Below are 13,703 nucleotides of genomic sequence, written 5' to 3' on the forward strand. Positions count from 1 at the left end.
CACATAACAAGGTGTATGTAAGTTTTTGTATGAGAAACTGACTTGAATTGGAAACTTTCACTTAAAGCACAATTTAAAAAAGAAATAGAATGTTTGCCTTGAGCAATTTGCTCCTCTAAGAACTATCTATATGGGACCAAACTGATGACAGCAAAAGCTTAGACAGGAAACTTAGTGGGCAGTGAGTTTATGTTAACAGGGGAGAAACAGTCTGGAAAAGGATGGTGAGAATGGTTGCACAACTTGAATGTAATCAATATTACTGAACTGTAGATATAGAAATTGTTGAAGTATATGTTCTGCTGTGTCTATTCTCAACAACAAAATAAATTATACAAAAAAATATATAATGGAAGCAATTTACTTTCCTTTCCTCCTCCAAATGTACCTGCTAGCCTGATTTTTCTATATGCATCTATTCATAAATGATACATTATCTTTCCTGTTTTTAACACCAAATACAATAGGCACCATACTTCACTGTCTGTCTACAATCTGTTTTGTTCATTTAACATCACGCGTTTCAAATTTATGCATACTGTTATGTAACTCTATCTCCTCACTGATGTTTCCAGGATTTGTCAAAGTTTTTGCCCTGGTCTATCCTCCTAGGGGTGTGCCCACTCGTAGGCCCTGGCCGAGGTGCAGGTGTTTTGTTGTTGGTGGTGTGTTTCTAGCTTGGATACAAAGGCTGAGATGTCCATCAATGTGAGATGAGGGGAGGGTGGGGATGGGAAAAAAAGGAACCTGGAGGCTCTCCCTGCCTGGAATTCCAGGAGTTTTAGAATTCTTAATTCGGACCCAAACTTCCAGGATGTTAGGAAGATATATTTATTAAGGTGGGAGGCTAGAACAAATTTCCTTTAATATTTAACTTGATTTACAAAACCCAAAACCACCTACCTGTTGCCATCAAGTAGTTTTCAACTCATGGCAACCCCAAGGATTACAGAACACTGCTCCATAGGGTTTCCTTGGCTGTAATCTTCAACCTTCAGGTTAGATGAGTTCAAACTCTTTGCACCACAAAGTGACCTGAATTTGATTTATAACTTTTAAATATTTAGACAAAGTATGTGGGCCTCCAATTATAAATGTGACCCGGCCCCACAAGTTGGGGTGGGCCTGCCCTTTCCTAATAGCCCATTCTTGCCTCAAACTCGGTTACCGTAAGAAAATGCTGAAATTTGGGTTCTTCTCCCACGTCCACCTTCTCTGTGAGCTGCTACCTCCCTTCCTCTCTCCCCTAGTTAGTACTTTCAATTCTGAGTTTGCTAAATTCCACACCGCGTTGGAACGATGACGCCAACGAGACACCAAAATGCCACGCTCGGGACACCCGGGGTCGCCCGAGTTAAAACAAGTCTGGAGCGAACAGGTACTGCCCCACCAAGCTCCGCCCACTCGCCCGGCCCCACGGCATGCTGGGACATATAGTCTTCGGACGCGCAGCGCCTCCATCGAGTCTCCTCCCCGAAGCGGCCGACGCTGTCTTTCGCCCTCGGGCCGTCGTGACGTACACTCCCCGGTCCCTTGCCTCCTCCCTAATTCTTCCTTTCTTGGGAAGCCGAGTCCCGGACTTCCGAGGTCCTTTTACGACACCCAGGTCTCAGAGTTGGTCCGCTTTTCGGCAAAGTGACGTGGACGTCAACAGCAATGGCGGCAGGAGAAGAGGTCCCGCCACTGCTGAAGTCGAGCGGCGACAGCTGGTGAGTGAGCCCGGGGCTGATTCCCACCGCCCTTCTGTGCTTCTTTCCGGCAGACGCCGACATGGAACGGGCAGCCCCGTCCTCGGCGAAGCTCCGGCGCCCTGCTCCGCGCCTCCGCCTCTCCGGGGCTGCCGAGGGGCCGCGGCCGGAAGGGAAGGGAGAAGGTTGTGGTCCAGCTGCCGGGCGACGTTCCTCCTTCCCGGCTCGTCCGCTCTTCTCCGAAGTGTGCGGGAGAGGGTGGCTCCGGGGCTAGGTTGGGGCGGAGTCCCTGGCCCCGGGAGTTGGAGGAGGCTGCCGAGGAAGTTTTTAAAATAGAATCAGTGGCGCTGGGATACAATTTGGAGGAAACACCGTACACCCAGGAGGACCCCTCCCACATAGTTGAGATATTTCCCATCCTGGATTTTAATCTCCTGTTTCGCGTTCCAACAGTTGCATCATTCGTCTCTTTGACACAAGTCTTTTCCTTCCTACTGTTCTCATATCTGGGTTTTCACAGCTTTGGATGCGATGTGTATAGTGCCCTTGCTGCTCCCAAGCCTTTGCATGCTTAGCTGATTTATACTCGGGGCTATGGGGAAGGACTTAAAACAGTTTGTTTTTGTTTCGTAGACTTTAGTGTTCCAGGGTCGTTAATCTTTGGGAAGGCCTCCAACTTTTGAAATAATTGGTTTTCACAATACACTTTTAGTGGCTACACCATTAAAAAAATGGAATCTTTGCAGGCTTGTGAATCTAAACGTATTGGTTTTCGATTTGCTTGTTCATCATATCATATCACTGGCACTCTGTTTACCTAAAAATAATACAGGACATTCGTAGATACCGACTTTAATCCCTGAGGAGACACTGGAAATCGTTGAAAGGGATATAGTAATTGAGAAGTTCCGCTCTAAATTAGCAGACATTAAACATCGCCTTAGTGCATGTTCTCTCCAAGGTGCAGGAGGAAAACAAGGTGACCTTTGCCTGAGGGTTCAGAGGTTGAGAGGTACACCCAGAGAGGATTCTAGATATGGTTTCTTTCCTCAATTTGCATATATTGGAATTGGGGAGCTGTGATAAATACACACATTAACAAGGTAAAATTGATCCAGTTCTTTGAGGTGTGAATTAAAGTGTTATGGGAGTCATTAGATCAATTGGAAAGTATCATGGAAGCAGTGATATTTAAAGTAGGTCTCGAAGAATGAGTAAGATTTAGACCAGCCCTGGCCAATAGAAATATAACATAAGCCACATATGACATTTAAAATTTGCTGGTAGCCACTATAAAAACTAAAAAGAAACAGGTGGAACTAATTTTAATAATCTGTTTTATTTACTCTTCCAGAATATCATTTCAACATATAACGTGTTTTAAAAAACTGTTAATTAGATGAGATAATTTTACATTTTGGTTTTTTTGTACCAAGTCTTCAAAATCTGGTGTGTATTTTTCGTTTACTCTACATCACAGTCTGATCTGACCATATTTCAGATGCTAAATAGACACATGGCTAGTGGCTAACATATTGGATAGTGCAGAATCAGGTTAAGAGATGGGAAGTCCTCTGAACACAGAAACGGCACAAGCAAGGACCTAGGCAAGAAAACCATTGCTTTATTTGGAGAGTAATGACTAAAACTGGATGGCTGAAGAGAAGTTGCAGACAAATAACTCTGGGAAAACAGTATAAATTTTTTCAACCCATTAAAAGGACCCTTTTGAAATCAGTGATCAAGACATTGCAAAACTTTTCAGAAAGTGACCTAATTGGTTATACTGTGAAGTTTGATGTTTCAGAGGAGCAAATTGTCGTATCATAAACTCACTGCAATGAGCTGACCTACTGAGCACCACGAGGGGAGATTTTTTTCTAGAGTTAAGTGTCTTTGGGAAGTTCTTAGGTTGGGAGCATTGTGAGCATCTGTGTAGTTCCCAGGGGCAAGGGACATGGTGTGAATGGTTGTTAGAGGTAGCATTTGTTCTCTTTCAGGTTTGCTGTGTCTTTGGTATGGCTTTCTATTTTTACTTTTTTTAATTTTCATGAATGGAGGAAACCTGAGGTATTCTGCTATGATTTCTTCTTTCTCTCTTTTTTTTGGTTTCATCCTCTTCTAAAATCTCTCCTTTTTTCTTCCCTCAACCCCGGTGCCCATCTCCCAGAAGTGAATTGGAGTAAAGCCAGGAGAGATCTTGGGATTGGGAGCCTTAGATAAGTAAAGCCTCTGCTTTTAGAGTGCTTGGTGAACGGGTTGTTATGGAATGGGGAGGATTTACTCTTAAAAAAAAAAAAAAAAAACTAGTACGTTTTTATTTTAACTTTTTTCACATGGAAAATTTTCAAAATGTGTGATACATCTCACTGCCTAACCTAAACTCCAGATGACTTAGGGTCGTTCCCGTTTGCAAACTATAAGCGTACTAAAATAAAACTAGGTCATTGTCCTCAAGGAACTTACGGTCTCGTTAGGAGAGGCAGATGTAAGAAAATTACCATTATGCTACTGTAGGGTGATTGTTGTTGTGTTAAATAGCCTCACCCAGCCATCCCTTTTTGAGATTGTGTTTCTCTCACTTACTTACCAGATTTCTGTAATGTAGATCAGTGCTTCTCGGAATCTGTGTGCGCTGGAATTACCCAGGGATCTTTTTAAAATGCAGTTTCTGATTCCGTAGCTCTGGGGTAGGAGCTGAGATTCTGTATATCCGACTAGCTTCTGGGTGACCCAGTGCTGCTGGCTCATGAACCACATTTTGGTTAGCAAGATTCTAGATGATGTGTTCTCTCAGAAGCAGTTGGTCATAGGAGTTACATTGTACGTTATCATATCATATTTCAGAAAGAGTTGGTCATAGGAGTTACATTGTATGTTATCATATCATATATTGTATCACCTAAAACACTATACTGTAATTTAACTGTGTGACTTGTCATTGCCCTTTTTAGATGATGAGGCTCTCAGGGGCAGTGGGTGATAACAGGTGGCTCAGTAAATATTTGTTGAATAAATTTATGTATGCCTGCATGAATACAGACTTGTAAAATCATGTGCAATAGCATACCAAACTGTCATTTCATATAAATTTCCTGACTCCAGTGTTTTTGTGAGCCATATAATTGTTTGCCTGTACAGTAATGCTCACTCTAATGAAAGTCAAGGCGATCAGAAACTGCCTCAGCTTTTAAGCTTTCTGGGATTTCAGCCATGTAAGCTCAGTGAATGTAGTGAAATCCTTATGAAAATGTTCAGTTAGTTTGAAATGATTTAAATTTAATTTAAATTATGAGAATCCAGGCTTGTAAAATCAAGCAATGTTACATTGTTACATTTCAAAGATTGGTAATCACGGTTCTTTATATTGAAGAAGCCTGTCTTGGATTTGAACATAAATTCTCATTTTCTGGAGCTTTCTGATCTAAAATAATTCCTAAAATTCTGAAGGCATAATTTCAAGAGTTTTTTTTTGTGCGTGTAGACATTAACTATACAATTGTTGGTATTCTGAGCTTGCCTAGTTTAAAACTTTTACACCCTATTGACTTTTAATTTGTGATTCTAATTTATTGTTAAACTTCTAAAATGATTACTAAGCTTTTCTTAGAATTATGAAAAGTATCGGTTCCATAAAGAAACTTCTATTGCTGTTAATTCGAGATGTGAATAGGAATTGTTTGGAGAATAATAGGTTCTTTTTCAAAATTTTGTGCACTTTGTGAATAGGACTACTGTTTCACAATCTCAAAGTTAAAATAGGAGGCAAGATTTAAAATGTCACTTCAGGAGGAGTAGATGATTGCCATTTCAGACATAATTAATCAGTGAAGAAATACAGGTAGTAATATGAAAGAGATAGAAACCCATCGTTGAAGAAGACTATGGACAGCCTGTGGGACTGAGAAGGCTAGATATTACTTTAGAGAAAATGAACTTTATTCTGTTGAACTAGGGAGTAAATGACAGGTGTTTGATTTTGTAAACTGAAGTTAGAAGGCAGGCAAAGATCAGAAATGAAGACTTATTTTGTTTCTAGTATACATCAATGTCTTTATTATAATTCAGATTTTATACCTTCTAGAGGTAATTCCTAAATAATAATAATTCACTTCAAGGATTTTATTTCTTCTAGATGTTTTAACAGTCATAAGCTAAATTAGTAATTTTTTTGATTCTCTGAAGAAATATATTTCAGTGAATTTATTTCCAACTATTTGTACAGGTAGTCCCTGGGTTACAAGTGTCCAAATTACGGACAACTCGTACATAGAACGGACTGCCATAAAGCCTATTATATTAAAATTTTGAGTTAAATACAGTGGTTTGCTCGCAGGCACTACTTTGTGATGCTCATAAAAACATTGTGTGGTTTGGCAGTGCTTCTTAAGTATTTTATGTGCATAAAAAGGTAAAATATATACTATATACTAAGACAAACATCTGACTAATTGAGGCTAAATAAGAACCATGTGGACCTGTTCTGACTTACCTACAAATTCGATTTAAAGACAGACTCGGGAAGAGATCTCGTTCATATCTTGGGGACTGCCTGTACTCACTGCAGAGAGCGGACAAGTGCATTTTTCTGTCTAAGAGTATTGAGGCAATCCCAGGTCATTCTGGAGCACCCAGTTAAGCATATTGCAATACACAGCCAATTTATGAGTAGGGGTCTTCTGAACGCAATTGATAAAATATGCTTGGCAAATCATTTCTACTGGATAATGCGGAAATGTGGATTCTGCTTGGTATAAAGCAGACAGCGCCCCCTCTCCTGTATGTCACTGAAACGTACATGTGAAGATTGTTGAAATGGCAAATATTGTTACTATATATGCAAAACACACAAACTTCATGGCACTGTACAATACAAATTGTGAACCCTAGTGTAAATGTTAAGGAGCCCTGGTGACGCAATGGTTAAGCTCTTGGTTGCTAGCCGAAAAGTTGATGGTTCGAACCCACCAGCAGATCTGCCAGAGAAGAGAGCAGGCAATCTGCTCCCATAAAGGTTTACAGCCTAGGAAACCGTACAGGGCCGGTTCTACTGTCCCACGTGGAAAGTGACTGGATGGCACACAGCAGTAACAGGGTCAGCTATGGACTTCAGTTAGTGTGTCAGTCTGGGTTTATCAGCTGTGACAAAGGTCCACAGGAATGCAGGATGTTAAGAAGGGAACTGCAGCGAGGAGGGGAGTACATGGGAACTCTCCTTTCTGTAAACCTGAAGCTGCTCAAAAAAATAAAGCCTATAATAGTAAATATTAAGAGGTTAAAAAAAGGCAAAACAGAGTTTAGCAAAGCATCCCTAGTTCATTTTGCAAACATTGGCTATATACTGATTGTATTCAAGCTGCTGTTTAGTGTTTTGGAAACCCTGGTGGCGTAGTGTTTAAGAACTACGGCTGCTGACCAAGAGATCTGACCAAAAGGTTGGCGGCTCAATCTCCCAGGCGCTCCTGGGAAACCCTGTGGGGCAGTTCCACTCTGTCCTATAGGGTCGCTATGAGTAGGAATCAACTCAATGGCAACAGGTTTGTTTTTTTGTTTTAGAGAGGAAAATTTTTGAAATAGATTTAAAATAGGAGCTGTGTGTTATTGTGCTTTGCTTGGGCACTTAAATTTTTTCATCAGTTTATCTCTAGGAATAAGTTGTGAAGATTTCTTCTGAAAATAAAAATATTAGTGTTTTTGGAAATTACCTGCTCTCACACAGGAAAGTAGGATTGTACAGCCTGAAAAGAGTGCTGGAAATGACTTATTTAGTTGTTGAGAATTACAAATGAAAGCACATCGGTTCCTTCTGTTCATCTCACAAGATCACATTGTTTCTTGTGAATATGAAAGAGCAGCAAATTCAAAGCCAATTAAAGGAAAAGCTAGTTCCTGAAATTTAATGTGTACTTGCTTTTAAGGTTTGCCTGATTTTTTTGACCCAAACTAAGAAAATTACTAATTAAATCATTTATTTCAAATCTTCATTCTCTTCCTTGAAGGTTAAAGTTTTTTAACCTTAAGCTGATACAGCATTTCATAGCTGGGTGAGAATGCTGTAGCATCTGCTTCCATTATTTTAAAGCAGTTGTGTTATAAAACTCACTGTTATGGAGGTATTTAGTTATTTTAGCATGGAGATATAAAAAAATACTGTTTATTTGTGGAGCGCTTTATTCTATATAATGTTTATTTTTTCTGTCTCTTTTGTATCTTACACCAGAGTGATGAGAAAGGGAGGTTATGAATTATCGTTATTGCTTCATTAGAGATGAGAGGACAAGCTTACAGTGGTCAGGTGACAAACCCATTAGTGAATGATCTGGAACTTAAACTCAGGTCTCCTTACTCTAAGTCCTGTGCTCTTTCCAAAGTTGATTGCACGTATGTCATATTTCATATATACTTTCATGGACACCTTTAGAGAGCCCATATAGAAATATGCTAATCTATTCTGGACATACACTTTGAAAGACACAATATTTAGAGCTGTGTGTTGTTGAACGTATGTGTATTTGTTGTCTGGCACATACAAGGGCATAAGGATATGTAATTCCAATACCAGCTAATTTATGAGTAGGTGTCTTCTAAACCTAATTAATAAAATGTGCTTGGCATATCATGCCACAGTGTCTCTCTTGTGCTTACAGAAAGAGGCTGCTAACCTAACGGTCGGCAGTTTGAATCCACCAGGCGCTCCTTGGAAACTATGGGGCAGTTCTGCTCTGTCCTATAGGGTCACCATGAGTCAGAATCGACTCGACGGCACTGGGTTTTTGGTATGGTGGCATATGATTCAGAGGTACCTTGTTTTCATAAAATGGTCTCATATGCCTTGCCAAGAATCATTTAGTTAGTTTTTTAACCTTCAGATGTCGTATGGTTAGATGATTTTTTTTTAGTATAAATTGTACATTGAACTAGATGTATTTATATAATAAATTATTACATATTGTATATGAGCATATGTAAATGTGTACTATATCGGGTAATATACATATGTATGTACTGTACATAGTATACATTAAAATTACAGTTTATTTAATGTGCAGTAATTAAGAACGTATTAGCAGTTACACAATTTTATTAAGTTTATCAGCTCAGTAATTTTCCTGTTGTTTTTATTCAGCGATGTTGGTGAAATAAGAAGCTTACTTTTGAAATAATTCCCATGTGGTTATTTTCCCTTTTGAAGTGTTCCTGGCCTTTGTTTTCAGGTATAAAAGTGTCACATAGAAGGGTGTATTCATTTTATATATGTGTGTAGTTGAATACCAGAAATTCTAGAGCTTTATTTTGGCAATTCCATTTAGGTTTAACCATGGACTTGTAAGTAAATGAGATCCTCTTTTATCAAATAAATCATCATTGATGGTTGGAATCCAGGTTAAAAAATAAAACCAATATTTACTTTTTGCCAAACTAAGATCCCCCCTTGCAAAAATTGCCCAAATGTTGCATAGTACTATCAACCTCTTTTGCAATAGTTGTTCCTTAATTTTTCAAAATCATGGTTTCAAGAAAAGGAATATTGGTGATTTTCTTTTCTCCCTACGCTTTGGATATAAGTGAAAATTTGTGATAAAAATCGTGTCTCTCTCTGACTTTCACTGTTTCCATCCTGTTCGTTTTCTTAGGTGAAGGATACACCCTGTTTTCAGTTTCCGCATAAACTACTACTTTGGTGGAAAGTATTAATGCATATTTCTTTGTGCATTAAAAGTGCTGGAATATCACCTCATGTATGGAAAAGATCAGTAGTTCAGGGACTTTTAATTTTGAGAAAGCATGGAAAAAGGAAAGGATTTAGAGCACTGTGTCTGAAGTTAATTACTCATTAGTTGAGAAAATGTTCTTGCAGCAGTCTAACATTTTAGCTAGTCCCCAGCTTATGATGGGGCTCTCTTCCCATGACTCCGTCATAAAGCAATTCTGATGTAAGTCAATTTCCTAATTTTTTTTTTTAGTTTTCATTATTGCCTTTTGTTATCAGTATCTTTATAAATCTGATCTTAATGTGGCTTTGGGGGTTGGAAACATTGCATATAAACTTACAGATATGTTTTAATACGTACAAACAAAAAATACACAAATCATAAAAATTTTCAGTGATGATGAAGAGTTGGACGGTGTTGGCGTTTTGTCAGTTGCGGTAACAGCTCCACTTGTGGAAGGTTTTGGATCATCTGGATTGTCCCTGCGAGTGAGAATGATGTTTCTCGTCGGAAAATTAGTGAGAGTTGTCTGTATGGTCCTTTTCTTTTTTTCTTCATATATTTTGTGGTAACATCTCACAGCTTCCCGAGTTTGCCTATCAACTTTAGCAAAGCAATCAGCATTTGGGTCCATGTTTCCAAGCAACCGAAGATCCTGATTTAGTTTAGAAAAACTTCAGTTAATCCTTTTGCTGTAAAATCTTTTTCCTCATTGTTTTCTTCTTTGGTATTTCTTTCTTCTTCAAAACCCATTAAGTCCTGATCTGTCAGTTACCCTTCCTTGTCATCTATGAGCTGTTCCACATTGACGATATCAAGTGCTGACTTCGGCGTTTTTGCCGTGTGGACGATTTTCCCACTGATCTCTTCCATTGCATTATCCTGATCATATGTTTGGACTGTGTTCACATCACTCAGCAATTTTACCATATCCCCTGCATACATTTTTCTGTAACTTCCTCCCAGGAAGATGCAGTGTTTTGGATATACTGAATAATGTTGTAATTCTTCCAGAGATCACATGATGTTACCATACCTCCATCTGTTGCAGCTATAGACAACGTAGTCCACAGATAGTATGCCATGAAGATGACAGTTGCATAGGCTAAGCCACAGCTGTCGTTCTGGGAGGTAGGCACCACTTTCACATCTTGATTTAGATCATCTATGTGAGAAGGAATGCTCTTTTCAAGGCAGTAGGCATGCGCTTCCGAGATCAAACAGTTTAAAAACCAGCGATTGAATAACACAGTCGTCATCTAGGCTTTGGAGTTGCTTTTGTAGATGGCAGTTTATTTTTGTCACTGTTTTCGAATGAGCGGGGATTTTTAGAACAGTAAACAAGAAAAGGTTGACAGAGACTGGAGAAGCCCTGGAGCATGGCTCCTGGACACCGTTTTAAGTCAGTAGTGAAGTCACCCCTGAGGTTCACCCTTCAGCCAAAGGTTACACAGGTCTGTAGGGCCAATAATAACACATGTGAGTGACATGCTTCATAGTTCAATCACATACATGAGTGTAATGGGCACAGCAGCCCAAAAGCAAAGACAAGAAGGCAGGAAGGGACAGGAAAACTGCATAAATGGAAACAGGGAACCTGGGGTGGAGAAGGGGAGCATGTTGGCACATTACAGGGTTGGCAACCAGTTGTTCTCACAAAACAATTTGTGTATGAACTATTTAATGAGAAACTAATTTGCTCTGTAAACCTTCACAGTAATCAAAATTAAAAAAAAAGAAAGAAAAGGTTTTAATTTAAATCCAGCAACATTTCCTCCATACAGCAGCTTTATTCTGTCTTCAGATCCTGTGAAACCAGGCATTGACTTCACCTCTTTGTGGAAACAGACAGTTGCAAGTGCAGTTTGTCATAACTCACATACATTGTAAGTCGGGAACTACCTGTACATATGTAGTTATGAGAAACTTTTTTTCCCTCTTTAGCTTATGTTTTTACTTAGGCAACAAGTCCTGAGTTTTTCCTTAACAGAGTATGGTGCAATTTGATCTACATGGATTATGTATCAAAAATAAGTCTATGGGAAGATTTAAAGCGTCTGTTCCATTCATAGTTAGTTTTAGTAGTTTACAGAGCAACACTTCTGTGGTCTCTATTTCCTTTGCCTAAGGGCTCAGTGCTGAGATACTGTAGCTATGAAGTTCATCTTGTCTGTCAACTTGCCTGTCAAGTTAAGAGAACTAGATTTAGCACCTTCTTTACTTGACACAAGATCCTGGTTAGAACACAAATTCTGGAGAGAACTGTGTTACTTCATAAGGGAATCTCCCAAAGCCGCTTCTGTAGATCTGATCCTAATACAAAGTTTCATTCATTTTTTAAGCTAGTGAACGGGGCTTTTTTCACCCTTGGCCTACAAATACATAACTTGTCAAATGCTTATAATAAGCATATCTATCTGTTGAAATAAAAAACCATGGGGTCGCTATGACTTGGAATCAACTCGACAGCAGTGGCATTGGCATCTGTTGAAATAATCAGAAAGTTTTGATGGTTTGAGACTGGTTTTTAAAAATAACAAGTTGTAGTATAATTAGTTGGAAAAGGACAAATACTGTATAAGACCACTGTTACAAGAACTCAAGAAATAGTTTAAACAGAGAAGAAAATATTCTTTGATGGTTTCCAGAGGGGGGAAGGAGGGAGGGTAGGAGGGGATATTCACTAATTAGATAGTAGATAAGAACTACTTTAGCTGACGGGAAAGACAGCACACAGTACAGGCGAGGTCAGTACAACTGGACTAAACCAAAAGCAAAGAAGTTCCCGAAATAGACTGAATGCTTCTAAGGCCAGCATAGCAGGGACGGGGGTTTGGGAACCATGGTTTCAGGGGACATCTAAGTCAATTGGCATAATAAAATCTATTAAGAAAACATTCTGCATCCCACCTTGGAGAGAGGCATCTGGAGTCTTAAACACTAGCAAGCGGCCATCTAAGATGCATCGATTGGTGTCAGCCCACCTGGATCAAAGGAAAATGAAGAACACCAAGGACACAAGGTGATTACAAGCCCAAGAGACAGAAAGGGTCACATAAATCAGAGACTACATCAGCCTGAGACCAGAAGAGCTAGGTGGTGCCCGGCTACAACTGATGACTGCCCAGACAGAGAATGCCTGAAGGAGCAGGAGAGCAGTGGGGTGCAGACCCCAAATTCACATAAAAAGACCAGACTTAATGGTCTGAGACTAGAAGGATCCTGGTGGTCCTGGCCCCCATACATTCTGTTGGCCCAGAACAGTAACCATTCCCAAAGCCAATTCTTAAGACAGGGATTGGACTGGACAGTGGGTTGGAGAGGGATGCTGGTGAGGAGTGAGCTTCTTGGATCAGGTGGACACTTGAGACTATGTTGGCATCTCCTGCCTGGAGGGGAGATGAGAGGGTAGAGGGGGTTAGAAGCTGAAGAAATGGACACAAAAAGAGAGTGGAGGGAGAGAGTGGGCTGTCTCATTAGGGGGAGAGCAATTGGGAGTATGTAGCAAGGTGTATATAAGTTTTTGTGTGAGAGACTGACTTGATTTGTAAACCTTCACTTAAAGCACAATAAAAGTTAAAAAAATAACAAGTTTTGTAGTACATATGGTGGTTGTTAAGCTCCATCCATATATATTGCTTATACAAGTTGCTCTAACAAATTGTCTCATTTCCAGTTCTACCAAAGGTCACAAAAATATTCAGAAACTAATTAAGGAGTTTAGGTGCGGTAGTAATTTGTAACCAGTGTGCTAATAACAGCAGCCACATAACCTCATACAAAGCTTTGGTGCTGACATCTCATGACATGGGCATTAAGAAATACTCAGAAATACAGCATCACAAAGTAAGCCACAACTTGACACATGAAACTTGCCACTGCTTACTCACCATTGCGTACTTTGCTGGTGCTTACAACTAGCTGGCTAGTCACTTTATACTTTCAAGTAGTTAGAGACTTGTGCCTGGTTGTGATGTATACATGGATTAGGAGTTTAATCAGCGCGCATTGTGATTTACTAAATACACCTGGATGAACTGCACCCCAGAAAGAGCTGCTCCCGCCTCTGGTGAACGGGGTTTATTGGGCTACTATCCTGGAATACCCAGCTGGGATGTAAGCTACACCTTAAGTAGCTTTTTGGTCACTGATGGATCCCCAGTGCCTCAAACAATGGCTCACATTATTCAGACCTTCAGTCAAAATACATACTTACTGAGGGTTTGAATAAAAGAAGGAAAGAATTCAGAGCACTGCTTAGAGAGGTAGAAGAGAATCACCAGAAGCCAAAGGAGAATGTTTT

General features: G+C 39.7%; 1 protein-coding gene across 2 annotated transcripts in view; it reads left to right on the plus strand.

The window, feature by feature from the left end:
- The first annotated feature begins 1,472 nt into the window (after nt 1–1,472).
- The window catches only part of TBC1D23 (TBC1 domain family member 23), a 60,944-nt gene continuing 48,713 nt past the window's right edge, over nt 1,473–13,703 (plus strand). For both annotated transcript variants that reach the window (XM_049857855.1, XM_049857856.1), the window contains exon 1: nt 1,473–1,709. In XM_049857855.1, coding sequence (XP_049713812.1) covers nt 1,657–1,709 — 53 coding nt within the window. In that variant the 5' untranslated portion in view covers nt 1,473–1,656. The remainder of the gene's footprint in view (nt 1,710–13,703) is intronic.

The sequence above is a fragment of the Elephas maximus genome, chromosome 18 (assembly GCF_024166365.1).
Source record: "Elephas maximus indicus isolate mEleMax1 chromosome 18, mEleMax1 primary haplotype, whole genome shotgun sequence".
Classification (NCBI taxonomy): domain Eukaryota; kingdom Metazoa; phylum Chordata; class Mammalia; order Proboscidea; family Elephantidae; genus Elephas; species Elephas maximus.